The 23,859-nt window shown below is 50.1% G+C and overlaps 7 protein-coding genes across 7 annotated transcripts; 3 read left to right on the top strand and 4 right to left on the bottom strand.

Moving 5' to 3' along the window:
- Positions 1–1,170: 1,170 nt before the first annotated feature.
- BJY04DRAFT_951 (ESCRT-III subunit protein DID4) lies at positions 1,171–2,491 on the bottom strand. The gene is made up of 5 exons (XM_073721357.1): positions 2,396–2,491; positions 2,130–2,344; positions 2,000–2,060; positions 1,684–1,944; positions 1,171–1,620 (listed from the first exon to the last, which is right to left on the bottom strand). Exons 1-5 carry the CDS (start codon positions 2,399–2,401, stop codon positions 1,486–1,488), a joined length of 678 nt encoding a protein of 225 aa, XP_073577118.1. The 5' UTR covers positions 2,402–2,491; the 3' UTR covers positions 1,171–1,485.
- A 124-nt stretch (positions 2,492–2,615) lies between these two features.
- Positions 2,616–6,027, top strand: BJY04DRAFT_175587 (mitofusin). The gene is made up of 3 exons (XM_073709351.1): positions 2,616–3,041; positions 3,102–5,173; positions 5,230–6,027. The coding sequence occupies exons 1-3, from the start codon at positions 2,686–2,688 to the stop codon at positions 5,589–5,591; spliced, it is 2,790 nt and encodes a 929-aa protein (XP_073577119.1). The 5' UTR covers positions 2,616–2,685; the 3' UTR covers positions 5,592–6,027.
- A 907-nt stretch (positions 6,028–6,934) lies between these two features.
- On the bottom strand, positions 6,935–9,684 carry BJY04DRAFT_212348 (BRCT domain protein; the record flags this gene model as incomplete). Its single annotated transcript, XM_073714562.1, has 7 exons — positions 6,935–8,016; positions 8,063–8,143; positions 8,194–8,470; positions 8,551–9,137; positions 9,195–9,471; positions 9,539–9,596; positions 9,656–9,684. 7 exons carry the CDS (start codon positions 9,682–9,684, stop codon positions 6,935–6,937), a joined length of 2,391 nt encoding a protein of 796 aa, XP_073577120.1.
- A 3,066-nt stretch (positions 9,685–12,750) lies between these two features.
- On the bottom strand, positions 12,751–13,179 carry BJY04DRAFT_175593 (uncharacterized protein). Its single transcript, XM_073709352.1, has one exon. It carries the CDS (start codon positions 13,103–13,105, stop codon positions 12,854–12,856), a length of 252 nt encoding a protein of 83 aa, XP_073577121.1. The 5' UTR covers positions 13,106–13,179; the 3' UTR covers positions 12,751–12,853.
- Positions 13,180–15,718: 2,539 nt separating this feature from the next.
- mdv1 (WD repeat-containing protein) lies at positions 15,719–18,111 on the top strand. The gene is made up of 5 exons (XM_073709353.1): positions 15,719–15,920; positions 15,983–16,589; positions 16,637–16,834; positions 16,882–17,681; positions 17,732–18,111. The coding sequence occupies exons 1-5, from the start codon at positions 15,837–15,839 to the stop codon at positions 18,005–18,007; spliced, it is 1,965 nt and encodes a 654-aa protein (XP_073577122.1). The 5' UTR covers positions 15,719–15,836; the 3' UTR covers positions 18,008–18,111.
- Positions 18,112–19,249: 1,138 nt separating this feature from the next.
- Positions 19,250–21,532, top strand: BJY04DRAFT_175597 (uncharacterized protein). The gene has a single exon (XM_073709354.1). It carries the CDS (start codon positions 19,303–19,305, stop codon positions 21,199–21,201), a length of 1,899 nt encoding a protein of 632 aa, XP_073577123.1. The 5' UTR covers positions 19,250–19,302; the 3' UTR covers positions 21,202–21,532.
- Positions 21,533–21,621: 89 nt separating this feature from the next.
- On the bottom strand, positions 21,622–23,539 carry BJY04DRAFT_212352 (putative MFS transporter; the record flags this gene model as incomplete). Its single annotated transcript, XM_073714563.1, has 7 exons — positions 21,622–21,798; positions 21,864–21,991; positions 22,050–22,124; positions 22,184–22,798; positions 22,852–22,941; positions 22,992–23,305; positions 23,352–23,539. 7 exons carry the CDS (start codon positions 23,537–23,539, stop codon positions 21,622–21,624), a joined length of 1,587 nt encoding a protein of 528 aa, XP_073577124.1.
- Positions 23,540–23,859: the final 320 nt, after the last annotated feature.

Below are 23,859 nucleotides of genomic sequence, written 5' to 3' on the forward strand. Positions count from 1 at the left end.
TCCAGAGGGCAGACTTAGCTTATCCGGGGATATCGGGCAAATAGGGCAAAGGGCTCTCAATCTCAAGCACATGGTATATAGCAAGTGAGACGGGAACGAGGAGGTTGCCCGGGTACAAAAGTGAGGCTTGAAGCATGGGTAAGAATCCAACTCTAATCGGTAAGACCAATATTCATTGAATCCAACCCTCCTATTCTGCTCCCTTGCAGTAGTGGCTGTGTTTGGCTCAATCAAAGGTGCTGTTAAGGCAGCAGGATTGAGCTCTTGACCGATCGACACTTGTCCAAATTGCGGCTCTTCTAGACATGAGGCAATGATAGCCAGCCAGTCGCATTATTTTATTGTCTTGAGCTCGTGCATGAAAGGATCGGCTGCTGATGCTGATGCAGATAGCGCGGGCTGTTTCCTGGACACCTGCAGTGAACTACCTAGACTGCAGCTCAACATTATATGTTTGTCCATTTGATAGCAAAAGATCTCGTGAATATGCAGCTAAAAGAAGAAACCAATACCTATGGGTGCCCGCTGAACCTCCCCAGCCCCATACGAGAAATCTTTCGCGTCGGGCAGCGCCAAATAATAATGCCTCATAGAACGATCAATGACCACTGTGATTGCTTTGTAGCATTGACTTGCATGCAAGCCCGGAAGGTCCATCCTGACAGGCTGAGTGCATGCATCTCTCCGCTCTCCTATGTGGAGTGGTCCACACGGCTATCGTATCGTACTGACATGATTGCTGCAGGACAGTTCTGCTTTATAGAATACGAGCTCTACCACCATCATATGAACCTGGCTATATTTGCCTGGCTCTTTACTCCAAACGTGACATACACGAACCTGGACAAACGATAATGTCATCAACTCCTTGGCTCATCATGATCCTTATTTTTCTCGGGAGGGGTGTCCTTCATGTACTGAATTTGTAGGCTCTGCACAGACTTCGTTAGGAGCTTTTTTGTCAGGAGGGGTATATTTTTCTGGCGATGAGCGTAGGAGATACCCTCTAACCCCAGGATTGACTGTTGATATTTCAGTTGGTTAGCTTCATTCTCATCTCCAAGAGTCACCTGCTATTTAGAACCGGAAGGAGGGAATTGGCCAAAGGCTTCCGGGGCTAAAGTACTATGCATGCGAGGTGAGGTTTGTGCCATCTCATGTTATCACATGCGCAGAATCTTGTCAGAGCCTCATCTACAAGGATGTGAGCGTATCAGTATCAAGGAATTCAACGAGTCAAGATAGAAAGTAATGGGATTGGCTAGGACCAAATCTAAACAGTCTTAGTCCAGTTCGTGATATCAATGGTTTGGTCGTTATGTCAGGTCCGCCCCTTCGGCAACGTAATGGGTATTTGCAATTATCGCTTTGATGACGAGAGCACACCATGGCGCTCATAAATCAGGATTCGGATGTAGAGACACAATAAGTAGGTGTAGGGGCCGGCTTGTTGACAAGAGGCTGCGAAAAGATACGAAGTGATGGTTATCGCCTGAGGCTGTCGAGCCTTGCTTGGAGATCGTCGTCGCTTGCATTGCCAGGACCACCTGCACCAACCGCTTGGGCCACCCGCGTCTCACTGACTGCCTCTTTTTGTATCCCCGATGGCGTCTCGCCCAGCTATACGAATAATGAGTCAGTACAAGTGCGCCCGCAGTCAGTCGAGGGGAAGGGGTTACGAACCGCCTGGCTAAGATCCACGCCAATTTCGTCCAAAACTTCTTTGACAATGTCTTCACCTTCTTCTTCCTCACCCTCCATTCCCGTCGCTTCGTCTATCGCATCGTCCATCATCTCCTGTCGTTGATCCATTATGTCATTTTCTCGCTCGAACTCCATCGCGATCCGCTGCAGCGCCGGCAGGTTCATTTGACGATTCATACTGCCCAGTAACATAGTCGCCCCCTTCATCGACTGCATCATTTGTTCATTGCTTCGAACGGTCTACGCGATTGAAAAGTAAGCGACTCGATAAGTGCCTTGGAGGGGCATATCGTACCTGAATGCGAAGAGAAATAGCCTGTAATTGCGTCCGCATCTGATAGAACTTTTGGATGTATCTGTACCATGAGAGTGGGAATTAGTGACCTGATAGCGAAGCGACATGGGCAGCATTGTGAACGACTTACCTGCGTGTCCGGACAAGGTCCTTTGCCTGGATCTTGCAGGCCCCGATCTGTCCATTTTTTGCGCTCTTCTTGATGTCTTGTATCAATTTCTTTTCCTGATTCTCTAATTTGGTCCGCTCCCTGTCCAGTTCGCGCTGTGTCCTATCGAGTGCCCGCTGGTGCTTGCGGAGACGCTCGGCGGGCGTCATACGCTTTCCGAAAGCCCACTCGACGATCTTGAGGAAACTGTCAGTGTGATTCGAAGAAGCTATATGGCTAGTACTCACATTCATTTTGACAGATGAGGAGAAATTGAGATGGATGATTGTCAAAATAAGGGATATTCTAGGCAGTACAAAACGCAAAGCTGCGGTGACATCAGGCCTCCAGATTGTAACGGCGATACGGCAACGGGGCTTGTTATCCAGTCACATGGCAGCCGCCATCCCCTTTTGGGACATGGCATTTACCCGGGCGGCACGCCGAGAGAAATCACATCACCTTATCCTTCAACACAATTTCGCCGCTCATCATTTCACCAGAGCTCCATCCCCATGCAACATCTCTTTCTATCGCCATGAGTCAGGAATACTTCCCCGGCGAAGGTGCTTCCTCTGCCAGCCAGGTATCATCACGACAGCCAGCCGATGATATACCAGAGCAGAGTCCATTTGCCCCCCGACCCCCGCCGGCTTATATGACCGTCGGAAACGGTTCGACTTCGGAAAGTGCCACTGCATTGATGTCTTCGCTACATGCAGACTCGGGGTACGGTGGCAGCGTTGCGGATGGAGAATCGAGTGCAGGATGGAGATCTGATATGCTCGTGGACAGACCGACTCCTGCCCATACTCCTACGATTGGGGGCGAGTGGAACCCTGCTGCTGAGCACGAGAAACAGGTTGTGGCAAGCCATGTTCACCAGCTACTATAGTACGCTTGACTTTCGACTGATTTTAAAATGAGATGCAACGCGGCTAACGGAAATTGCAGTAATTCAAATAGAACAAAGCTTGCGCGCGCCATATCCCGAACGATCGAGACACTGAAAGAACTCCAAGACATGAATCGACAATGGCCGGCCCACTATCCCTCCGTACAGAGCGTTCCGGACGAGCGGCCCTCTCTAAATCAAAGTCAATCGTTCTTCGGGGACTCAGCTGCTCACCCAGATGATCTGGCGCGTCCGGGAAGCTTAAGACGTGCCGTCACCATGCCAACACAGGAAGAAGCTGCGGAATCCAGTGCTGCTGCCGAGCGGCGTGCTCCACCAGAACCGAGGTTGATGAGTCCACAAATCGCGCAGGAGTTCTCCATCTTGAAGCTGGATTTGAAGTTGGGAGCTTTATCGCAGGCCGAGCTGGTACACTCTTTGGAAAAGGGGTCGATCGCATCGCTTCTGGATGGAAAGATTAGCCAAAGTGTCAAGCATCTTCTCTCGCTGCGGGACAGAATTGAAGACATCTCAAGCAAAGTCCTGATTACTGGAGATTTGAACGCCGGAAAGTCAACATTCTGTAACGCTCTTCTACGTCGCAAGGTGTTACCGGAAGATCAGCAACCCTGCACCAGTATCTTTTGTGAGGTCCTCGATGCTCGAGAGAACGGCGGATTGGAAGAAGTGCACGCCGTGCACAAAGATCGTCAGTACAACCGTAATGACGAAACCACTTATGATGTTTACGCTCTGAGCGAACTCGAAAACATCGTGATTGACAACTCAAAGTATATGCAATGCAAGGTTTACGTGAAGGATGTACGGACCATTGATGAATCTTTGCTCAACAACGGCGTCGTTGATATCGCTCTTATTGATGCGCCTGGTCTGAACTCGGACTCTCTGAAAACTACCGCCGTTTTTGCTCGTCAGGAAGAGATTGATGTTGTGGTATTCGTTGTCTCCGCCGCCAATCACTTCACTCTTTCCGCGCAGGACTTCATCTGGAATGCTGCGCATGAAAAAGCCTACATGTTCATGGTTGTCAATGGCTTTGATCAGATTCGCGACAAGCAGCGTTGCCAGCGGATGATTCTGGATCAGATCAAAAAGCTCAGTCCTCGCACCTATAAAGAGGCTGCCGAACTCGTTCACTTCGTTTCGAGCAATGCCGTTCCTGTTGCTCCGCAAGTTCCTGTCGAAGGTCCTGGAGGAGGTGGTGGTGGCGGTGGTTCTGATCCAAACGGAAACGACTGGCCAAATGGTGGTGACGATAGTAACAAGCCTGAAGACAACGGAAAGGGCAAAGGGAAAGAAAAGGAGAAGATTCAAGACTTTGAGAATCTGGAGAGCTCTTTGCGCCGATTTGTTCTTGAAAAGCGCGCTCGTTCGAAATTGGCTCCCGCTAGGACATACCTCCTCAACGTTCTCACGGACATCAATGCCCTAGCCTCGGCTAACCGTGACGTTGCAGATGCTGAACTCCAGAGCGTTTTGAAGGAGTTGGCAGAGCTTGAGCCCGCGTACGAGAACGGCAAGAAGAAGAGGGTTGAGCTCCAGGACGAAGTCGACAAAACCATCGATGACTCGTGTGAGGATGTGTACAAGCACACTCGGACGACTTTGACATCTGCTATCTCAAATGTCTCCGAGGCCAATCTAGGTGTTGATTATCCTGGAATTTTCTCTGCCTTCCAATACGCTGAAGATCTGAAACTGGCCATGCTTGAGCATATCTCCGCCTCCGTATCGGATTGCGAGGATTATGCTCGAGAAAAGACAGCTCAAGGTGTAGGATTCATCCAGAACATTGGGCTATTACATATTGGGGAAGACAAGTTCTCTCCATTGAACTTCCGTGCTGATATGATGTTCCGTCGTGGACGTCGTCATGCTCTTGCAAGGCAGGTCGACACGGAGGTGGAGCTTTTAGATTTCTTCGACATCTCTGGCCTTTGGGAACGGCAAGAAAAGCTCGCAGGAACGGGCATGGCCATGACCGCCGTGACTGTCCTTGGTGGCAGGGCGTTTGGCGGTATTAGCTGGGTTGACAGCGTGTTCGGTGCCGCTAAATTCCTTGGGCCGAACAATGTGCGACGTCTTCTCCTTCCCGGTATTCTCGCTGCTGGTAAGTTTATTTCACATTGTGCACTCCTACGAGGTGACTATTGCTAACCTACTCAGCTGTCGCTACCACTGCTTACCTGCTCTCTTCGATTCCTCACACACTCCCTCCTCGACTCTCCCGCAAAATTGCTGCTAGGCTGTCGGAGATTGATTACGTTCACTCGAACTCCACCCGAATTTCATCTGAGGTTCGCCGTATCCTCCGTATGCCCGCCAGCAATCTCCAAAGCTGCTTGGCCCAGGATGTTGAAGACCTTGGCCGGCGTAAGCAGGAGGTCAGCAAAACAAAGCAAGAAAGCGAAGTCGCTAGCAAGTTCTTTGCCAATCTGTTCCGCGATAGCACTGACAACAGAACATCCGTCGAAAACATTGATCTAGACGGCCCGCTGCCTGGTGGACTTGGTGCTTACTCGGAATAAGTCCCAACGGCCATCCCATGTATAAAATTACGACGCTCCATGATGTATCTCTTATCGGTGTTCTATCATATTCCCCATTACACATTATCCCCCTTATTGTATTCTGCTTCCATTCTTTTATACACCTCTTCTTTACTCTTCTTCTCCCTTTTTTTTCACAATTTTGCTTCTTTATCTAACCTTGGCATCCGAGGAACCCGCTAGACTTGGATCCGACTTCTCTCTTTGCTCGGATATTACTCAAAATAATGAATAACATACGCACTCAGTACCCGAGCTACCTCTCTTGAACCAGTTATTGTCTAGTGTGCATTGCGCATGCCCCATACCGGCTGGTTAAACAGTAATAACCCTCCATCCATCGGTTGCCACATTTACCATGGTTTCTTCTATTGGAGTTCCAAGCCAGGACGTACTAGCAGAATAAATAACGGGAACATAAACCTGTTTCATCAACTATGCCTCGCTGCCCACAACAAGTCCTTGAGCTTGAACGCAGGCAGAGGGTGCCCGGCAGCCTGCTCCTATCCTTCGGTCAGCCGCGGTTGATTCCGCTTTAGTCCACGCGAATGACTAGCTACAGAGTCCCTAGGGCTCCTTCACGTGCTCCCTTTCTCCTTCACCCTCTTTCTCTTACCCTATAAGAGTGCAGTATTTCGAGAGCCTGGTGGGTAAGTCCTTGAAAGTTCTCATCAAATATAGGCATAGGTCTAAAACACGTAGTCTAACGCTATTGACCCCTAATTGGGCTGACGAGTTGCTTCCTCGCTAGGTAGGAAAGTTGACTCGCGTCGAGATTGTGTACGTCAGTGGTCATACAGAGAAACACAGTTAAGCTGTAAGCTATCGACGGAAAAGCTGTTTTATGCGCACAATCACAATCTTCTTTCTGCCTCCATGATGAACTAGAGAAACCTTACCTCAACTGTAGAGCAGGGTTTTTGGACGTCGTTGCGTATGAACTCAGATTCTGCTAGTGCCATATCAGACCCCCGCCGTATCCTTTTCGTCCTTTGTGAAATAAGTCAAATGAAATGATTGGGGTTGAAGTCTTGTCGGTTCTCAGTACTTCCGGGTGAAGCTTGTATACTCAGAGATGGGGTTTACAGTATCGAGGTATCTTTTAGGTTGCGGATAATTGAGATTCAAATCAGAAAGTAAAGGAATGAGATGTTCATTATTGTACCTGTATGAGGCATGCTATGACTCCTTACCCAAAAAGAAGCCATTCAAACACCATCCACATGCTAACATGCAACAAGCAGCTGTCAAATGAGAAGTAAATCATCAAAGATCTAAAAACCACGGGTAGGACGCCCAGTGTGAAAATGATGACACTAATATCAGAAATCATCGTCATCGTCCACCATAATGGGCTTATTCGCATTTCTCGTTCTCCGGCCAGCCCCCCACCCAACCTGCTCCAGATCCTTGACTTCGCCGAGAACAAGATCCTGGGACTTTGAGGGCTTGTCCACAATCTTACCCGCGTATCGCAGGAACTTCTCTCTCATGGCAACAGCATCTGGATCCTCATAGTCTAGCTGTGTCATGGGGGGAAGAGTCTCGTCCTCGGCCCTATCGATTCCACGATCGCGCTCGGGGTACTCGAAATCAAACCGGCCGCTGTTACCAAGTGACGGAATACCGATATCTGGATTGACACTCTCGACTGCACTGCCACAACCGTCATCGTTCAGGGTGTCGATGGAGCTCGCGCGGGAGAAGGCCTTGCGGTCCGCTGTCCGAGCCGAGGAGTTCGACTGCGCGCGTCCAAGGAGCGGTTTTGGCCGTCTCGAGCGTCTATCGTACTCACCATTTGTATCGGAATTTGATCGTGATGCTGCTGCTCGCGCCTGCTTTAGCAGACCGCCGACTGCGAGGTCTATGGCGGACTTGGTTGTCGCGGCTGTTGGTTCGGCTGAGTGGTTCCGTTTTGCAGATGATGGCTTCAGGATGTTATCAAGTGGCGGTTTCGACATGGAGGTTGATTCTTCCAATTGGCTTTCGGGGGAGTATGGTTTCGGATCGGGCGCAAGCTCCTTTTGGGGGCTCTCGGAAATGGTTCGTTTGGCTACTCTGCTGCTAGCGGCGCCGATGTCTGGAGTTTCTGATCCATGAGAGGCCCCAGGGTCTTGCTGTCTAGTTATGTCTTTCGATATCTGACCAGAATGTCGCCTTGGCTCTGGGCGTGAGCTAGCTCGCTCTTCCACATCTTTGCTACTTTGTATTGGCTGTTTGCGTATGTTGTATTGGTCGAATAGCTGTCTCTTTTCTCGTCGGATAGAACTCCATAACCACTCTGCACCAACTACTGGGACTCCCCACTCCTGGGCATGCCGCAACTTCTCGTGGTTCAGGGCGACTGAATCATTACATATAAGCACAGAGGCGGTGGGCTTCAAGTATTCATCGTACGTGGCGCCTACAAAGTAAGCACTGGCTCATAGCGAGGGATAGAAAACACCTACCCACTAGCTTTACAAGCTTTGATAAGTGTAGTAGGTCGATGCGTGAGAAACCAGTGGAGCAAATTCTCATCCCAGACAGCCCTTGTCTCGTTAGAAATGTCTTGTGACATTGTACGACGGAAAGAGCTCACCTTTGACGGGGAATGATGGAATTGGAGTATTTGCAATATGTGATTCAGGCGTCACTAAGCTTTTGGCATCAAGGCACCTTTCCAGCCACATGTCGGTCACAATCTCGCACTCAAAAGCCAGATCATCAGTTGATGGGATGATATTTCGAGGTGTCTGGTAAGGAACAATAATGTAGAGACCATATCCTGTTTTTGGGATGTCTGGTCGAGAGAACTCGCTCATTGAGTCTACAAATCGAGCACCATTATAAGACAAGTGGTTCCGCAACACAGTAGTCTGACAGAGTTAGAAAATACAGAAAGAAAAACGCAAGGTGTGCATGCCTGTTTAGATGAAAAACCATGGATCAGAAAGACACAGTCTTCCAGGAAGCCATTTCGGCGGTCAACGGACGGCTCTGCGGTTGGTTCACGAGCCTGCGATGGTGCAGCAAAGGTAGTTTCGCTAGCAAATGATTTTGCTATCTGAATTGTTGGGGCATCTTTTGACTTCTTTTCGCTTGACAGTCTTCGATCTTCCCTCGGTGGTCTTGGCTCTGCAGCCTCGAACCCCATGCCAACAATATCCCCCCAGATATTCTCATTTTGATCGCCAAGCTTAGCACTGGCGATTCTGCGTAGCTTGCGCGGGCGAGGATTTGCAGAATTCTCGACTTCGGCTGGTTTGGCCTTGACTACCGGTACAGTACGATTCCAGGCGCCAGCGCCCTGCTGCTCTGGGGGTAGTAGAGGATGGTACAAGGTCTCTTCAAGGACCATCCCACGTTCTATACTATCGGTGAACCACTTTAAAGTGACCACTTTCACATTCCATTGCGTCGCAAATTTATATTTGTCGCCTTCCGCACTCTTTGCGATTAGATGTGTGACGGTTTTCGTAAGGTCACCTCTGAATTCAGCGCCATGAAGCCCAGCGTTCGTGCGAATATAGTTTCGAAGGGACACTATAGAGTTATGGCATTATAAAGAGTACATCCTGGGCGACAGGTGTCGCTACTCACTGTCTTCGAAGCCTGTGATGCATATCGCCGTCCCGATGAAAGTTGGCAGTCTGTGTTTCTCTTCCAGAGCTTGTATGTTGGTGTCTCCGCCTTGCATCCAGGACTGGCGTACAGCTTCTACCCATTCCGGCTGGAGAACAACCACGTCCGGCCGCTCGCGCGCAACGAACTTGTATTTTGGGGTGTTGGTTTCGCCGACCAGTAAATGGGTAACGTCAGAGGTAAGATCGTAACTGTGGCCTGCGCCCATCTGGCTTGCTATAGAGGCTAGCTCAGTCTGCAGAGAGTGGTTGTTATTAGCACTGCATCATCAGGAAAACGTTCAAAGAAGGGCGTGATCTTACCCGCTGTTCTGGAAGAATAGACGTGAAGCACAGAACTACCCCCACAAGGGGTTGTTCTCTGTCTTTGGATAGTTAGCAAGCATTTTATAGTACAAGTTGTACCCGGCGTCGACTCACTTGAGGCAGCATTCCCTGCCATGCTTCATGATTGTAACTCGGAGGCTTATCGGAATCAGTCGAGTTCGGACGCTGCCGGCAGTTACACGTCCAAGAGTGTATTATCGAGAGAAGATCATGGAGAGAGAGGTCATCAAGCCCTAGTTGAACTCCAGGATAAAACAATATCGTATTTTCCCCAGCAAAACGCGAATTGGCCAAGGCAGCGTTCCAGGATTTGTTGTTTTCCCCCACGGAGCAGCAGCGGAGTTGAACCCTTATCGTTGATCACGTGCGATAGGAGCGCGTAACTTATCTCGAGACGCGCATTTTTGGGACGCGGAGTCTTAATTCAGGTTGCTGTGGACAATACTCTCATTCATACTACCCAAACCCTCCTCTTTCCTTCTTTTGTTTATGTACCTTCTCAAGGCAGGACCCAGGAGACCAGCTGCTGTTTGCCATACGCTCTCAAATGGTCCAGGATTAATCCCGCAAATTGTCTCAAAATACACCACTTCGGGGCCACTGCATGCTGTAGGAGACTCAGTAGGAATGTTTAAAAAGGCCGTCAAAGACCATTCGGTTGGAACTGCTAGGCCCCTCCAGTCCACCCTGCTAAGTGCTCATGGGAATGCGGCAGCCAATTCTCCTTCACAGTCCATCGGTGTCAAGCGCAAAATCGAGATGACGAGTACCAAGTCAAATCTGGGAACTTTACACAGTGCTGTATATTTCGACGAGAACGATTTCGATGACGACGATGACCTGGACTTTGAGTCTCCAGACCCTTTTATTCCGCCAGCCAAAATTGAGAGAAACAGCGTCCGGGAAGAGACATCCTTCGAATCCGCAAAATCCACCATTGTTTTGTCTCCGAAAGACGATTCATTCTCGGCCCTTCCGGCACCCCAAGATACCTACGTCTCTGACATCAAATATCCCGACTTGCCGTCCATTCCGCCCGAGGACAGTCTTGCGCCCCCGAGCAGCCTACAACTACCGTGGTCCTCCTCGCCCCCCACTCATTTTCAAAAGCCCGCCGCCCCAAGAACTGTACCATGGCAAAGAAAACCAGAAGACAATCACAATGTTATTGTAATAGACGATGATCCGAAACCAAAGACGCCTGCACGACCGCCCTCAACCGCTCCGTGGAACAAGACAGCTAGTGCAATCAAGGAAGAACAAAAGGAACTTCGCAAACAGTACAAGAAAACGCAATCCCAGAAGATACAGTCACATACACCTCGCGCCCAAGTGGCACCAATATTTCTCAGTGATGAACAAAAGCATGTCTTGAAGGCGGTCGTTGACCAAGGGAAGAGTATATTCTTCACGGGTTCTGCAGGAACTGGAAAATCTGTCCTCATGAGGGAGATTATCAAAAAGTTACGAGATAAATACAGGAAGGAACCAGACCGCATTGCAGTCACAGCGTCGACTGGACTTGCAGCGTGCAATATCGAGGGTGTCACCTTGCACAGTTTTGCAGGTATCGGTTTGGGCAAAGAGCCTGTACCTGAGCTAGTAAAAAAGGTAAAATCCCACTATAGTTTGTCATGTGCGGGGGTACTGACGGGCAGCAGATAAAAAAAAACCAGAAAGCGAGAAATCGCTGGCTGCGCACAAAGGTTCTTGTCGTTGATGAAGTGTCTATGGTCGACGGGGATCTGTTCGACAAGCTCGAAGAAATCGCCCGACAAATAAGGAACAACGGCCGGCCTTTCGGAGGCATTCAATTGGTCGTCACAGGCGACTTCTTCCAACTGCCTCCCGTACCAGAAGGCCATAACCGCGAGGCCAAGTTCTCATTCGCTGCGGCCAGTTGGAATACTTCGATATCACACACAATCTTGTTGACACATGTTTTCCGTCAGCGTGACCCTGAATTTGCGGACATGCTCAACGAGATGCGGTTGGGTAAACTCAGCCCTCGAACAATACAGGCTTTCAAGGAGTTGTCTCGCCCATTAGACTTTCACGATTCGCTCGAGGCAACTGAACTGTAAGGATCATGTTCCCTTGGTATCTTAAGGAGACTAACAATAAGTCACTTCCAGGTTCCCGACACGGATGGAAGTCGACAACGCAAATACTGCCCGGATGAGAAGACTATCCGGTGAGACGATGACATTCAACGCGGTCGATTCAGGAACAATCCAAGACCCTAAGTTTCGTGAGAAGCTTCTTGCCAACTGCATGGCTCCTCCTACGATTCACCTGAAGAAGGGCTCGCAAGTCATGCTCATCAAGAATATGGAGGAGTCGCTCGTGAACGGATCTATTGGCCGTGTCGTTGCGTTCATGGACGAAGCTACATTTGATTTCTACATTGAGAATGAGAACGACTTTACCGGCGGTAAGTTCGACGAAGGCGATGAGGATAGAGCGGCGCGTGCCCGCAAGAAGCTGAAAGGCATGGCCCACAAGGAGGGAGGCGTTGTGGTCACTAGAAAATGGCCTTTGGTTTGCTTTATTCAGCCAGACGGGACAGAGAGACACCTCCTCTGTCAGCCAGAAACTTGGAAGATTGAATTACCAAACGGCGAGGTCCAGGCCCAGCGTCAACAGGTGCCCTTAATCCTCGCATGGGCTCTATCGATCCACAAGGCCCAAGGACAGACCTTGCAAAGAGTGAAGGTGGATCTCGGCAAGGTCTTCGAAAAGGGTCAAGCATACGTTGCTCTCAGTCGAGCCACATCCAAAGCCGGTCTTCAGGTGATGCGATTCGACCCACGCAAGGTGATGGTTCATCCGAAAGTCATCGACTTCTACCGAAATCTTGTCAACGCCAGCGACCTGATCAAGTCGAAACAGCCCAAGCCACAACGGACGATTACTAGAGATGCAGATGATGATTTTGATCTTGACGACCTTATTGCCGAAGCAGAGGGGCGCTAAATTCTCTCGAATACGTTCTACTTCGCCCGCCCCGTTTCTCTTCTAGAGTTGATCTCCATGCTTCTATTTACAAATATTGATATCCTGGGCGCGGTGCATATGTTAAAGGAGTTGTTATACTTTTATAGAGTATTTGTTTTCATTGACTGTTTCTCAAGGCCCCTTCACACCTACCGGGGCCACCCAAATATTATTCAGATATCGATATCCAAGTCAACATCACTGCTATTATACAGTTTCAGCCCTCTATAGTAGCATACGACTCATAATCCGTAGCATTCTTTTACATCTCCCTATATACTCCAGATAGTAAATCTAATGCCCACTCTTTGACCGATTCTTCGACCCTGTCGCAGAAGTATGTGAGGTATCGTTCGAGTTCGCCACAGGGGGTTTATTCGCCCTCCTTGCAGCAGCAACATTCGGCTCATCGGCTAGCTGATGGATGTCCTGCTGCTCTCTTTCATAGACAGCGTGCTCGTAGTCATCGAGCGGTGCGTCGTCGTCGACGACCCCGTGGACTTTCTTGGGTTGGAGGGGTGGGGATGAGATAGGGCCTTTGGGCATTTTCGTGGTGTTTCGAGGTATATATGGAAGTTTCAACAGAGTATTGTGAGTTGAGAATATCCCGAGTAGGTTTGTTAGAGTTGTTGGTGGTGATGAATTTGACCAGGATTGCGGTATATATATCGCGAAAGAAGACCTCGGGAGGGGGGCAGGTGATTTGATCATGACGTTTATTTAAACGTCATGGTAATCGAAAGTCGTCCAGTCAGAAAGAAAAAGAGTATGCTAGTGTTCCAAAGGCAGAATAATAGTCTACTTTGTCTTACGGTGACTATGGTCAATGTGTGCAGTCAGGCTTACAGTATACCTAAGGTATAGCTCACTTCTCCAAGAAGCGACCTCAGGTATAGTTCTCGACCCCTCCTCAAGCGAGTTCCGAGCTGGCGTTGAGTCGCACTCTCCTACTTTAAGGTTTGCACACGCAGTTACCTAACTGAAGTAGGAATGACATATGGCTTGATCATCTCCTTCCTGGTCTAGGCGTGGAAGATTGAGGAAGGTACGCGCTGATGGGAGTTTCTCATAGTAGCACGAGCAGCTCATTGTTAGATAGAATGCCTGTAGAAGCTTTCGATCGTAGGTCTCATTCAATCTGTGAGACTTAATTTATACGTAAACTTGAATTACAGTATGCCTTTGCCCGTGCTTGGTTCCACTGGAGCTCTCTGGATTGGTAGCAAGACTCATGGAAGTCGAAAACCTGTTCGGAATATCACGAAAGTCGGGTACACACGTAACACGGAGTCCCATCTAGACTCACCACGTTTGAAAAGATAGCGATTCGGCGCCGGATTCTGTGGGGGAGGTGATGTCTAGCGTGACGGGGGCATTAGAGGCGAACAAGTCAAGTGCATTGATTGCTTCTGATCCACGAGGGCAAGCTCTTTTGGACGACGCTGAATCGACATGACCCGCAGGATTACGCCGGAGGCGAGATAGACGAGGCGACAACAGGACAAGTGAACTCCAGGTTTGGTTGAGGAGATGGACCTTGATGCACAGTCTTCTCAATTTGTTTGACGGGAGGTTGTGAGCCTGAACGACAATTGATTCGCGTTGGTCTGCTCCAAAGTGAGATATCTGACTTCTAACCTTGCTGCTTGTAGTCTTCGGATTGGTCTTCGGACTGGCCGAACCCACCCCCTTTGAACTCTGGATATGGACATGGAGGTAGGGCTATTCATTGACTTAGGTAGCAATGTTGCCCGCCTCGGAGCATTTTGTTTGGCTTGCTTTGCTTGACTATAGAAGAGGAAGATTACCAAAGCCACGACCGGTGATTTGCTCGGCAACTTCTATCACAATAGACAAGGCTAGGCCGTATACGACTGGCTGTTGATTTTACTTTTGTTAGTACCTTGATTGGTTGCTTTCCCACCAAGGTGCAGAAAGCGAGAGAGCTCGGCCCCAACTTCACAACGGCAGACACTCATCCTACTAACGAGTATGCTTGGTTTCCTAGTCTTGTCAATCGAGCTGTTGCAGCTTATTGTGGAACAGCAAGAATTGCAGAGGGATATAAACGCTCTCGTCAGGACCTGCCACCACCTTTACGACACTTTCAATGCACACTTGTACCGTCTTAACTCAACGCACTACAACCGCTCAGCATTATTCTGGGGTATCAGGCATGGCAGAGAGGGCACAGCTACCCACTCATTGAATGCAGGACCTTTCAAAGAAGTCAGGAATAAGTACGGGGAGACTCCGTTAATGGCGGTTGTACGGCATGGCAGATTGGCCATCGCAAAGAAACTACTGTTGTTCGTGGACCGATGTCTGAATATAGAGATGAGATGCGACGTTGGTCGAACAGCCCTGGCATATACAGCCATGTATGGAGAGATTGAGATCGCCAGTTTACTACTTGCAGCGGGTGCTGAGCTCGACACCCGTGACGTTGATCGCCAAACACCCTTGATCCTGGCTGCGGTAGACGGCAGGGTTGAAATTGCAGAGCTATTTCTCAATCAAGGCGCGCAGATAGAAGCAAAGGACAAGCTCAGCTGTACGGCGCTGGCATGGGCTTCTGAGTTCGGGCGTCTAGAGACAGTAGGGCTTTTGCTTGAAAGAGGCGCAATAGTAGACTGCCGGGACAGGCACGGCAACACTCCGCTAGCCCTGGCTACGAGAGCGAGGTGCGACTCCGTGGTCGCAAGGTTACTGGAAGCTGGAGCGAATGTCAATGCAGGCAACAAAAGCAACTGGACAGCACTGCATCAAGCGGCTTGCTCGTGTGCAAGTGAATCAACAATCAAACGCCTGTTACAAGCAGGAGCTGACCCAAGGGCTGAGATCTCTCAGGAATCGATGGAAGGTCGAACAGCAGCATACCTAGCAAAAGTCTCTGTGTTTGGTACAGTATCTGAGAAGGAGCGGAATGTTTCTCTTCTCTCGGAGAGGCTGCTGGAGGTCGATCTATAACCAAAACTGCCTCTCGATAGCACGTGCACAATGACTGCGTCAGAACAGCATGTATTTCCGGGTTGTGGTCAGCTTAAAAGAATCTATTGCTACCCTTTAGTTGTTCAAAAATGAGGTAGGGGCCTGAAGCAAAAGGTAGTTTGCGGTATGAGCCGGCAAAATCACACTTGGAGGAAGCCGACGCCGCGGTAAACCTACGTCGTCGCGTGCACCTCAAACAGCTCCAACAACGACCCTGCGCCCCGCCAACTTGACTCCCTCAAACCTTATGGGGCTTTAGAGCTAGAAAAATTCTCTGGTCGGTGCCATGGACAAGCACCCCCGCGATGATTCTCCCTCCGGTCTATCAGACATTGTCGAGCGAGACGGACTGTTGGGAACCGGCATTACCGTATCTCTTCCCCTCTACCCGCCACTTTCTCCCAAGTACTAATTGATGACGCGATACTACAGAGTCGACATATTGAGGCCTTTGGGAGGAAGGTCACGTCAACTGCTGGGCATTTGATGGGACCCTCCGGCGACCCAAGCACCAACCCTCACTATCAAAATGCCATGGTAGATATCCACCGCGAGCTTCGACGACCCGGTACGCAACGTAAAGTATTCGCCCTGGCACAGACTACGCCAACCGACCTCGTTCGCTCAAGACTGTCAACGTCCGAAATCCAATCCCGCGCCATCTCCTCTCTATCCGACGACCTCCTTGAAAACATCCCCGAAGATTCTAGCAGCTATTCCCTTTTCCAAGGATTTCAAGCCACGCAAGATGATCAAGAATATAGAAAGACACACCGCCGAGGGAGGTCGAAGTCGAAGAAGCTGTTGCGGGATAAAGAGGGTGAATCACAAGCGGCTCTTCCGTCTACTACACCTGATCTAAGGAAAGAACGGGACCTGTTGAACCGGCGGATGGAGCTGATGGGCGTTCGGAAAAATATGTGCAGCTCTGAGATTCTCGACATCGATAACAAGATCGCAAACTTCCATAGAATGCGCCAGATTGTCTTGGATCGGCTGGCTGGATTGGAAATGGAGGAAGCAGAGCTAGAACATGAGAGTGGGTTTCTGAAGTGGTGTTTGACTGGATTTGGCTGACAAGTCTAGTCACCGAGATCGACAATAAATTAGAGGACATGGAGGAAGAAGAAGCGCAGAGCCAGGCCGCGGCTGCTACACCAGGGCCATCCGAGGTGAACGACGATTCTATCGTGTCCGAGGATCCGGCAATGGATGCATCGTTCATGTCAGAATCTATATATCAAAAGTTACCTTCACCGAGAAGCCTGAGACACAGATCAATACGTATGTAAACTGCATATCCAGGCTGAGACGGGGCTAATCAGTGACAGGAAAACGGTCCATGCCCGTCTTGCATGAGCATTTCGCGCCCGGTTCGGAGATTAAAGAAATGCAGGCGCACACAGATGTTGTCACGGCGGTCGATTTCGACTATCCGTTCGGAACCATGGTTACAGCGGCCCTGGACGACACTGTACGGGTGTGGGACCTTAATATTGGTCGCTGTACAGGGTTCTTAGAAGGGCACAATGCCTCTGTCAGGTGCCTCCAGATTGAGGATAACATTGTTGCGACTGGTTCTATGGATGCTTCAGTCAAGTTATGGGACTTGAGTCGCGCCCGGACTGGTTCCAAGAGTAACCGCGTCAGCAAGCGTGAGCAAGAAGACGAGGATAACGACGCTGCGGCTTCGGCTCACTCAACCAGTCTGGAAGATTGCTTTGTATTCTCATTGGACGCTCATGTCGGTGAGGTGACAGCCTTACACTTCAAGGGGAGTACATTGATATCTGGTTCTGCCGACAAGACACTTCGACAATGGGATTTGGCGAAGGGCCGCTGTGTGCAGACTTTAGACGTCCTCTGGGCAGCTGCACAATCGGATTCGCTGGGAGGCGACTCGCAATGGCGACCGTCAGGACGGCTCCCGGATGCCTCTGCTGATTTTGTAGGGGCTGTTCAATGCTTTGATGCCGCTCTCGCATGTGGTACCGCTGATGGCATGGTCCGTCTATGGGATCTGCGCAGTGGGCAAGTTCACCGAAGCCTTGTGGGGCATACCGGTCCTGTCTCGTGCCTCCAGTTTGATGATGTGCACCTGGTGACGGGCAGTTTGGATCGAAGTGTTAGGGTACGTATTACTTCTGGACCTGTGACGTCTGGCCGACTAACACGATTTAGATCTGGGACCTTCGAATGGGATCGATCTACGATGCCTATGGCTATGACAAGCCGATCACAAGCATGATGTTCGACGCGAAGCGGATCGCGGCCGCTGCTGGAGAAAATGTTGTCAAGGTGTATGACAAGGCAGATGGACACCACTGGGACTGTGGTGCTGGTGTAGGTGCAGATGGAACGGAACCTGGTCCTGCAACAGTTGAGCGCGTCCGACTTAAGGACGGATTCCTCATTGAAGGCCGCCGGGATGGTGTCGTCGCGGCTTGGACTTGTTAGGTCAAGCGTATGTGAATGGCTGACGACCAACCGATCCCATGTACATTCTGCTGTCTTTGCATTAACATCTGTATATTACATTTATTTTTGGAGTACGATAGAAGGGTTGGGGGTGTGGGATGGCTGTCTTACGGTCGGATTGTGTACATCGTTCAACCCGCCACAATGTACTTTTTTTGCAAAATAACAAAAATGTCAGTGAAACAAGGGGTCCGTCTGACCCTGAGAGCATTTCAAGACGCCAAAATTAGAACGCGGGAGGATCAAGATAATCTTGAAAGGGCAGCTAATCTGGGGCACCTACCCTACTTGGGGGGGGGGCTGGATGAGGGGTTCTTTGTGGGCCGAAAATAATTCTCTCTTTGACCTCACCTGTCTTGAAAGCATCAGAGCCTTCAGGCTGACAGCTGTTGACTGGGTCTGTTGAACGAGATGCAGATGACGATCAAGGTCGAGAGAATGGGAGGGTTGTCCATTGTCTTATAGTCTTCTGTCGTAGAATTAGGCCATGGGCCTCGGCGGCGAAGCCAAGCTTTTCCTGATTGGGTATACGTGTTTCCCCATACTTTTCTATCTCACTTGATCGCTTCTCCCTGCACAACATCAACGCTTGACATCAAACAATTCCACCAGAATTCGACTTCAACGCGTCTCGCTTGCTGCGCAATGCGACACTGTCTATATCATCACCCATAACGGTTGCTTATTGCTTTTGTGCACGATCCGGCGCGTCCAAATTTCCGCGCACCGTGTCTCCATTCCGCAGTCTGTCAAAGAGAACGGACAACTTGAGCAATTCTTTCAGCGACAAGTTCGACTGATTTTCGACCCGACCTTGACTGGGGTTTTCTACCACCGGGTTTGTTGTCCGCTTTTTTCTGCTTCGAGCAGAGCGAACGACAAAGCGACTCGAGCTGGTGGCGGCTACCTTGTCTGGTCCCGGGCTGCGGTTCTTTCATCAAACAAACCCCGTCCCATTCACCAGTACTCGGTGTTCCTCAAGTAGCTGGCCTACCACCTCTTCTTTGCAACATAATTATTTGAGCATCTCCCATTCACGTCTCATCTCACTTCTTCTGGCAAATCTCTACTCTCCTCTACCTTGGTGCCTGACTGCATTAGCCAAACCGTTCATATTCGCCTTGAGAGCAGGTGATAACTCGCTGTACTACTACTATTACTACTACTACTACTGTATGTGATCCTGTCCCTTGGGCTACCAACCAGAACTGCGCTAATCACCAATCTAGTGGATATTCGCCGATTGTCTACTTATCCTAGGCGGTCGCATACACATGCCACCCAAGAAGGCTAACGCGAAGCGTGCAAAAAAGATGGCAGATTCCAATTCTGGTAGTCCTTCGCGCCGTTCCGCAAGGTTGACTCCTAATATGGATAACACGATCTTGCCCAATATCCCTACGAAGACTTCATTTGGGTACGGCTCCTCTGCGACCCCCATTCTTCCCCACATGATGCGCCCAAAAGCGCAACTGAACCTGCACGAGATGGCCGACACCATCGAAGAAGCCGTCCAGGAAGCGAAAGATCGAGAAGATAGTGAGTCGGCACAAGGCACCCCGAACATAGGGGCGCGACGACGCAGAAAGTCAGTGTCCCAGAGCGCCTCGCCACCACGAAGGACGCAGCGCGAGCCGACACCTGACGAGACCCAGTTACATCAAACGCTAGAGGCTTCGGTTCCCCGTGAGAAATCCAATTCAGTTGTCTCTAGGCGTTCATCGGTCGGTTCGATTCCGTCAATCCCTACACGCCACTCATTCTCCACGGTTTCGAGCCCTGGCCGAGGCGCTCCAGCGCAACAACTCTACCCACGTGGGTTGCAAAAGTCGCCGTCGCCAATCCGGCAAGAAAATCCTCTCGAAATTCCGAACGGGCTGGGCTTGGATAATGAATCAGTTATCTCGTACAATGTCGAGAGAGATGTTCATGATGACGACCTCCAACGCACACGCACAAACATCACGGCACCCCCTCGGCGATTCTCAGGGCTTGCCTTCCCTCAGGCCACTATCGAAGAAGAAGACGAGCCTCAGTATCAATCATCTCGTTCTCCTTCAGTCGCAACATCTATCAATGAGGCTCCGGCAAGGACGATCATACCTGACCGCTCCTTCAGCGAGCCGTTAGACGAAGAACATCCCGAGAAACATGTCCCAGAGGAGCCGACTCCCGTATCCAAAAAGGATTACACGTGGCTCGCCAGGCTCGCCCTCGTAGGGTCTTTTATATTGTGGGTTTGGTGGACCTTGAGCCACAGCCCAAACACAAATACTCCTTTCCCGGGGTCATACAACAATACTGGTCTCGACATGCTCTCCAACCAGGTGGGCAATTTGGGCTCGCAGGTTTCCTCATTGTCAAAAGATGTAAAATCGGTGAAGACAGAGCTCAGCAAAGTCCCCGCACCAACCACCATATATCATTATCCATCGAAAGGCCGTCAGGAGACGCTGCGCACAAATTTCCTGGCTCTCGGTCATGGTGTTATTATCGATCCGTACAAAACAAGCCCTTCACTCGGGGTTCCCCGGACCTGGTTCCAAAGGTTTTATATGTGGATTGCGCGGGGGAAGCATATCCAGACGCAGCCACCGCTTGCCGCATTGACCCCTTGGGAAGACTTTGGAGAGTGCTGGTGCAGCGCGCCACGCAAAGGAATGTCCCAGATAGGTATCCTTTTGGGCCGGCGAATGATCCCCGAAGACGTGGTCGTCGAGCACATGCCAAAATCCGCGACACTCACCCCTGAAGTCGCACCCAAGCATATGGAGCTGTGGGCACGATACCGGTATGTCGGCAAGGATGCGCGTCCATATCGGCGGTCTGTCGCTTCTTTGTTGAGGAACTTCCCAGACAATATCTCCGGACAGGATCCTCTTGATCCCGATAGCAAGAAGCTACGTGGGCCTGTCATGGAAGCACTTCGAATGGCGTGGAAAGGCGAACCCGACAGTGCATTCGCAGACGATGAACTTCTCGGACCGCATTACTACCGCATTGCAAAGTGGACGTACGATATCAATGATGGCAATCACGTCCAGACATTCCCGGTAAATGCGAGAATTGATTCAGACCAGGTCCGCGTGGATAAGGTCATTTTCCGGGTGAACTCGAACTGGGGATCGAACGCAACATGCATTTATCGACTTAAGATGTACGGCAAACTATGAACTCGCATATGAGAATAGTTAGAGTAATTCTTATATGACTTAAACTCGCGAGCCGAGTACAGTCAGTTGATCGTCGGGTCAACAGATCACCAAAGCGCCGCGGTGCCCGAGTACTATGAAGGCTCATTATGGGCATAGCCACATCCAAATCAATGATTTGGCAGCGGCATCAGAGAGCAAACTTGCCAGTTTGCAAAGGACACGGCAAAGACGAAGGAGTTAATGGCGTTGGAAGGCGGATAATATCCCGGATTGGCTTTTGATTACTGTTTCCAATTTCATTCTATGCTTACTTGGCTGTACATACACATAGACTAGCTTATTTCTCGCGCAATTGCACATACTCTTTGATTCACTTTGAAATCACATTCAAAACCCATTGATCTTTCTATGTAGTATAACTAGGTCTTATATAAACTGTCAGGTAGAGTCAAACTCGGGATTTACCCACCCAGGCATCGGGGCCTTCGCCCTCAAAACAGCCCCATACCGCTGCAAGCCTGCAAACAACAGACCTGCAGGAACAACGACAATCAGCGCCTGTGTAGTGAACGTCCACGTCCAACCCGCCGATTCTTGCCAAGGGGTTATAAAGAACTAGCCACGAGTCAGTCACTATTCTGATAGCTGAGAAGGACAAGGGAGGTAGGAGGGATGCATACAGGGTTAACAAAAGCACTCAGATTCAGAAAGACAGCATAGAAGATGATCACGGAGGTGGACTGGAGCGGGTAGCTGTCGATTATGTAGCTGCTTGTGACGGTGTTGCCGATTTGGATCCCTGCGGCGACTGTCGTGTTCTTTTATTAGTTGCTAGGCATCGAGGAAGGTAGGTAGGAGAGACATACACAGAAAGAAGGCAACTTGTCCGACCATCCAGTGGTAGGATCTGTCTATGCTTATGCCGAAGACGATGAGGCCCACTGCATCAACGCCATTATTGTTAGCTGAATTCCATACAAGAAAAAGAAAAAGAACGTACCAGCAGTCAGAATGATTGCGGGAAAGGCCAACCAAATACGCATCTCTGCGACCCTAACCCCGCCGTTTCTCTTCGCTAGCTTCTTGACGATAAAGTCGCTCAATCGGCCTGAGCAGCAAATCTCCGAAACCACCGTCCCTATGAACAAGCCCAGAAACAGCAAGCCCTGTATCAAGGGTGTATATTGAGGGTATGCGGCGGGCACCATGGTGATAACCGAGAGAACCCACCAGTACCACAGGAACGAGTAACCAAGGACTGTAAGTGGGATTACGGGGAGGGTGAATATAGATAAAAAGTGGAGGATCGTTGCATATAGGGTTGGGGTTTTAAGACCCGGGATGCGAGAGACGTTGAGGAAAGGGAGGGCTTTTGTGCGCGGGATGTTGTCTTCGCAATTCTCGCCACCAGTGGTAGTGTGCTTAGGTTCGGACTGTGGTTGTTCGATATCAGATGAAGACGATGAGGGGATCTTCGGCATTCGGGTGAGCATGAGGGTTCGTGGGTAGAGGGTTTCGGGCATGAAGAATAGCTCGAGGAGTAGGAGGGCTCCGAAGAGGATGGCGTTGAACCAGTTGATCCACGCAGGAGAGACGAGGTTGAGGAATCCGCCGACTATATCCTCCACATTAGGATGACTCAATGTTGTATAGAGGGGAGAGACCTACAGGTAGGCCCGAGGAGCAAGCCCGAGTCAATAGCCAACACCCACAAGCCCAGTTTCTCCCCGCGCTCATAGTCGAAGAAGAGGTCATTCACTAGCCGCTTGGGTTAGGGCTTCGCTGGGCGTAGGGGATGCCAAACTCACCGACAGCCATTCCGACACTTGATGCAGGGCTGACCCCAAATCCCTGGAAGAATCTCGCAGCCATATACCCGCCATACTTATCAGCGACTGCAGCGCCGATGGTAGAGACAAGGGCAATGAGGGTCCCGGCGACAAAGACAATTCGGCGGCCGTAGATATCACTCAACGAGGACCAAAAGAGCGGACCGAGAGAGAGACCTAAAGCAGGGATGGCGACGGTCCAGTTCACCTGGGCGTAGGTGATTGCGAACTCTGTTTGGATTTCAGGGAAGGAGGGGACGGTGGTGGTGGTCAGATAGGTGAAGAGGAAGTATCTATAGGAGTCAGAGATGGTTACACGGCAGGACCGACTGCAGGAACTGGTCGGGTGGGCAGTTATACTTGAACATGACAATGCCTAAGATAGTATGCTTCTGCAGTCGAGACCAGTTCAAGGGATCTAGAGGGTCAGCTGTTGGCTGGGGATGGACGCGGATGCCATTGTGCTCCACGGCGTCGATGGCTGCCACCGCCATCGGAGTATGCTTCTCTTGGACGTCAGAGTCCATTTTCGTGTCAAGCTTTTTCTCCATGGATATAGATAGTAGTATATGAATATGTATATGTATATGTACAGAACGTCGTCCCGAGTGGAGATGATATATAGAGGCATGTTGATGTATGATGAAGCCAAAAGGGAAACCTGAAATGGAATGAAATAGGGAGATAATAGGCGTCGAATGAAGATGCAGGATGATATCTCTTATCGCATCCTGCAAGGCCCCGGTTTCATGTCCATCAAATGCTGGTTTATTGTTCATCAGAAGAAAGCATATAATGCGCAGGCCGATAAGATCAGACCAGCCATTATTCATGCCTTGACTAATTC

The sequence above is a fragment of the Aspergillus karnatakaensis genome (assembly GCF_047715665.1).
Source record: "Aspergillus karnatakaensis strain CBS 102800 unplaced genomic scaffold BJY04scaffold_1, whole genome shotgun sequence".
Classification (NCBI taxonomy): Eukaryota; Fungi; Ascomycota; class Eurotiomycetes; order Eurotiales; family Aspergillaceae; genus Aspergillus; species Aspergillus karnatakaensis.

Bases quoted from the DNA above. Each gene is read 5' to 3' on its own strand.
- BJY04DRAFT_175593 (XM_073709352.1), bottom strand. From the start codon at position 13,105: ATGCCCAAAGGCCCTATCTCATCCCCACCCCTCCAACCCAAGAAAGTC.
- mdv1 (XM_073709353.1), top strand. From the start codon at position 15,837: ATGGACAAGCACCCCCGCGATGATTCTCCCTCCGGTCTATCAGACATT. The intron at 15,921-15,982 runs GTATCTCTTCCC...GCGATACTACAG, and splicing joins TGTTGGGAACCGGCATTACC to AGTCGACATATTGAGGCCTT. The intron at 17,682-17,731 runs GTACGTATTACT...AACACGATTTAG, and splicing joins GTTTGGATCGAAGTGTTAGG to ATCTGGGACCTTCGAATGGG.
- BJY04DRAFT_175587 (XM_073709351.1), top strand. From the start codon at position 2,686: ATGAGTCAGGAATACTTCCCCGGCGAAGGTGCTTCCTCTGCCAGCCAG. The intron at 3,042-3,101 runs GTACGCTTGACT...CGGAAATTGCAG, and splicing joins CATGTTCACCAGCTACTATA to TAATTCAAATAGAACAAAGC. The intron at 5,174-5,229 runs GTAAGTTTATTT...TAACCTACTCAG, and splicing joins TCCCGGTATTCTCGCTGCTG to CTGTCGCTACCACTGCTTAC.
- BJY04DRAFT_175597 (XM_073709354.1), top strand. From the start codon at position 19,303: ATGCCACCCAAGAAGGCTAACGCGAAGCGTGCAAAAAAGATGGCAGAT.
- BJY04DRAFT_951 (XM_073721357.1), bottom strand. The intron at 1,945-1,999 runs GTACGATATGCC...TCAATCGCGTAG, and splicing joins CTATTTCTCTTCGCATTCAG to ACCGTTCGAAGCAATGAACA. The intron at 1,621-1,683 runs GTTCGTAACCCC...TTATTCGTATAG, and splicing joins GCGTGGATCTTAGCCAGGCG to CTGGGCGAGACGCCATCGGG.